Below are 4,791 nucleotides of genomic sequence, written 5' to 3' on the forward strand. Positions count from 1 at the left end.
ATAAGGGAAGTAGAGATAACATGAGTTTTGTACTAGTTTGCTTTTCAAATGCCCCCAAAGTCTCAGAAGAAACAGTGAAAAATGATTTAGAGTTGGATAAGCACTTGGAATCACGGGTTGAAGGGATTATGGAGAAGTTTGGTGAGGAAAGAATGCCTGATCTTGCCCATGTCATGCGCATCTTGTCTGCAGAAAATAACCCTAATTTGCCTCCTGGGGGAGGTCTTGCTGGCAAGTGCAATGTTATTGAAGCTGGGTATAGTAGACTGAATCCACATAGAGAAAGCGATAGGGGTGCTGGAGATCTAGAAGACCCATGGTAGCCTTAAAAACCTTCTAAAATGCTTTTGATTCTGAAAATTGGGGGGAAAAAACTTTAAATCACAATTTTCTTCAATACAAAGGGAAAATATTATTGTGTACTCCCAATGTTTTGTGATATGAGCAGAAAATCATTAGCATTTTCCATCATTTGTTCATATTTGTGTTTTCTGATAATTGCCACTCGTAGCATTTCCTGTACTACAGTATTTTATGCCAACCTCAGACATACTGGTTACATCTGTATTGAACTTTTGGCCCTAGAAACCTATGAAGTCATTTCACCACAAATCAACAAATTTGTCTGAGGTGCATGGGAATATAGTTAGCTATACTCTGAAGATACATTTTTTTTAAAAACAAAACATAAAACATATAAGCATGTAAGAGTAAAGAATTGTATGATGTGTTCCTTTTTCACCAGGTTGAAAGCCTTTTGCAGCTCTGTGGCTTGGAATTTCATTTCAGCAATTTACTATAGGATATGTATTTATTATTGTTATTTAATTTTATTCCACCAATTTTACCTGTATTACCAAACTGGGTTCTCCAATAATGTCCAAAATGTAATGTTGCCTTGCTTCGAGATAAAGCGTATTTGGCAATTATATGATCAATTCTTAAAAATTTTAATGCATGTCTCTACTACAGCCTTCAATTCTCACTAGAAAATCTTTAAAAGCCAAATGGATTAATTTATGGCTATTTATAATTTGCTTTGACATCTCACTGCTGCAAATTTTTTTAAATGATGAGATTTGCCTTTATAATGTAAATTGTGATTTTTGTTTTACATGTGGGTTTCTATAGTTTTAATTTTTTCAGCTTTTAAGATATAAGTTTTATGTAATTTGGTATTATTTTAATTGTTTGTTATTTTAAAAGCTCAGAATATCCATTCAAATTACTATAAATACATTTAAATTATCTATTTTAGATCTAAGGAAATATTACAGAGATATTTTCATGGGTTAAGTAACTTTTTCTTTTATTACATTGGGCATGGTACAGAGTGACTGTCACATAAAGGTACTTGAAGATTATTAGTTTAATTCTATTTTTACAATAACCTGGAATTCTTCTGAGTTGTGCATGTATTAAATTCAATTAATGCTGAACATAAAGAGTATTTATCTAAAAGAAGTGACTGGGGCAGGAGAAGTAATGAATGTATCCATTTGCACATGGTTTACGTGTTGTGGATGCTGTATAAACATTTTCCTATATGTTCAAATTGTGTTTCCGCAGGATGTAATTGCTCTTGTGTATAGTTAAAATGAGTCATCATCTGGTCCTGTGTGAAAGGGAATTCATGGTATTTTCTGTAACATTTTCCTGAAGCTGTTTCTGGAGGGCCACACATTCAAGTACTGATAGCTTTCCTGATCGTTTGATTTATTGTGCACCTGGTTTTTGGTCTAAAAGGAATTATTGCCACAATATATTTTATTTATTCTTTAGATTTTAGCCTTGCAAGTTAAAGTGCTTTACATGATGATGTTAAAGCTATTCGTGCCTTTACTGGTGTGGAGGAGTTGTTAAAAGATAGGGAATGAAGAATGCAAAATGGTTTATTGTTCAAACTGTCCACTCTGATCCAACCCTGTACTGATAACACTTTCCAATATGATATTGTGATGTTTCATATAATGCAGTGAACACAACCAACTTGTTATCTAAATAAAGATTGATAAAAAAAAGAAAGTCTGGTAACAGTCCCCCACTATGCCTGGCCCCTGGGGTGCTGTACCCCCCTTATTGTTCCCAGCTGTAACTGGCCCCTTGCCTAAACTCTGCCCCATTACTCCCTTAGCATGCCATCACTTTCCTTCAGGGATACTGACTGAGATACAAAAGGTTCTATATCAACATTTGTTGAATGAAGTTAGTAATCTTCAGGCCCATACATGGCTAAAGTTGTCATTGAGGACTTAGTTAAGAAAGAGAGTGGACACACTTCAAAGATGAAGTTTTGGAGTGGGGGCTCCAGTGTGGGGGTACCTGAGAAAGAATCAGCAGTTGGGCTTGTTAAACCTGTGGGTACTCTGCCCCAAGTCATTTGTTAGGCCCGGGGTGGACAGTTTGTGTTTCTAACAAATTTCCTGGTGACACTGATGCTGCTAGACTGGAGACCACATTTGAGAGACAATGCACTGGAGAAATGCCAGAGGCTTTTGTTACTTACAGACTACAAGCCTCATAGGGGCCTTAATTATCTTCAAAGACACGAAAGGCCAAGTACAACATAATCAGTGTTTTATTTTACATTTTCTGACAACTAAATCTAAAGAGAAGTTTCTGATAATGAAAAGGGAAAAAGGAAAACAAAAAGAAAGCAATGACAAGATTAAATGCTGGGAGCAGATGAAGTGGCAGGCAAGGCTCAGCCCTGGGGAGGCTGCACATTCTCAGGGCCTAGCAGCAGGGGCACCCAGGGACCTTGAACCTGAGAAAGACAACAGTTAAGCCACAGCTTGAGAGTCCTGAGGCTTGAGGACAGAAAGGAGCTCCTTCCTACTCCCTCCCAATCTGGGCTGCACAGCTTGGAAAGGGGCAAACGCTTTGCACAGCACATGGAAACATACCCTTGGCTGCTCAGGCTGGAACACTCCACTCTTCACTCACACACACACCCAGCACATGGACACACACCGACAAACTCACAACCATATTAATGACTTCGGGGCTCTGTCATGGACCCAGGTACCAACTGCAGAGCTGAGGTGTGTGTGTCTCCTGAGCACAATGACTAAAGTCTACTGCAGAGACTGGGGGTTGGCAATGCCAAGGACCCAGCAAAGGAGAAACTGCATTCTGTATCACGTTGCTGTGAGAGAAAATTCTACTGAGCCACTGGGGCCAGCTGAGCCCAGTTAAGGAGGTCCAGATGCCAGGTCTGGGATGCTATCTAGCTCTAATGTGGTCCTCAGCAAACAGTCAATGAGGAAGCAGAGTGCCAGAAGGCCAGTCCCCAGAAAGTCCCCCAGCCCTGTGAGGTAGGGGATGCAGTGGTTATCAGGATCCAAGGCCTGGTGCCAAGTCAGCCGAACCATCACCTCTGACAGGTACAGCAGGATTGCCACCTGTCATAAAAGCAAACCAGACTAAATCAGAAAGCAAGTATAGTCAAGAAACACTTGGTAAGTTTCAAGAGCAGATGCCAAAGTGGACTTGTCAACCTAGCCAGCCCCCTTCCTCCAGGCTTCTCCTGGAGCCTGTGATTGAGAAGGTGACCCTCACCTGCACTCTTCCAGCCTTTTCCCAGACATGTTGCCCCTCTGCAGTTGGGACCCTCTCTGTCATATAAGCTGCCCCCTCACTGGGACTTCCGCTTGGGTTTGCTCGAGCCCCTCTCCTTTGGAGCTTGAGGAGTTTAGCCCTTCCTGAAGGCACTGTCGGGCCATCTCATGGCTCCTGAGTTTCTTGTCCAGGCTGACCCCAGACCTTCCTCCTCCCTAACCAGAGCCAGAGCAGCTGCTGCTCAGCAGATTTCTTTGTCTCCCTGAATCCTGACTCAGAGAGTCAGGGACATACTGCAGGTGCAAATGCCATGAGCTCAGGGAAAGCAGAAAATGCTCCATCAGCATCACACTCAGAGAACTGCCCCAGTGCCTGAAGTACACCCTGCAGAAGCCCCAGGACCATGGGGGTATGGGTGGCAAGAGAGTCTGCTGAATACCTTCCCAAAGCAGACAACAGCTTAACCTCCTTTCCCACCATCCTCACTGCTATCCAGCCCTGACCAAATCCCATGCAAGCAGCAGCAGCTCCCCTGGTAGGGGCCTGGGCCTGCCCACCCTCGTCTATGAGGCAGTAACCACTGGAGCCATTCCTCAGCTAGCTCCATGGGGACATGCTGCATCCTCAGGGCTGTTCTTCTCCTCCTAATGATGAGTGTACAGTGTGCAGGTGGTGTGTAGCAGGTGGAGTGCAGGGTACAGCAGGTGCAAAGTGTGCGAATGTCATATGTGCCATGCAGTGTGTACTGTGCAGCATGCAATGTGCTGCATGTGGTGTACACTGTGCAGGGTACAGCATGAAGTGTGCTGCATGTGGTGTGAAGTATGCAATGTGCTGCATGTGGTGTACATTGTGCAGGGTATAAAGTGCAGTGTGCTGCATGTGGTATGAAGTTTCAGTGTGAAGGGTGCAGTGTGCTACATGTGGTGTGAAGTATGCAGTGTGCAGTGTGCTGCATGTGGTGTACACTGTGCAGGGTATAAAGTGCAGTGTGCTACATGTGGTGTGACGTTTCAGTGTGCTGCATGTGGTGTACACTGTGCAGGGTACAGCATGAAGTGTGCTGCATGTGGTATGAAGTTTCAGTGTGAAGGGTGCAGTGTGCTACATGTGGTAAGAAGTATGCAGTGTGTAGTGTGCTGCATGTGGTGCACACTGTGCAGGGTATAAAGTGCAGTGTGCTACATGTGGTGTGACATTTCAGTGTGCTGCATGTGGTGTACACTGTGC

General features: G+C 43.2%; 1 protein-coding gene across 1 annotated transcript in view; it reads right to left on the reverse strand.

Annotated features, from left to right (window-relative positions):
* Positions 1-2,577: 2,577 nt before the first annotated feature.
* The window catches only part of SLC41A3 (solute carrier family 41 member 3), a 98,260-nt gene continuing 96,046 nt past the window's right edge, over positions 2,578-4,791 (reverse strand). Inside the window, exon 11 of the mRNA XM_003796175.3 lies at positions 2,578-3,404. Within this exon, the coding sequence (XP_003796223.2) occupies positions 3,195-3,404 (210 nt within the window). The 3' untranslated portion in view covers positions 2,578-3,194. The remainder of the gene's footprint in view (positions 3,405-4,791) is intronic.

The sequence above is a fragment of the Otolemur garnettii genome, unplaced genomic scaffold (assembly GCF_000181295.1).
Source record: "Otolemur garnettii isolate 467f Iridium unplaced genomic scaffold, OtoGar3 scaffold00101, whole genome shotgun sequence".
Taxonomy (NCBI): Eukaryota; Metazoa; Chordata; class Mammalia; order Primates; family Galagidae; genus Otolemur; species Otolemur garnettii.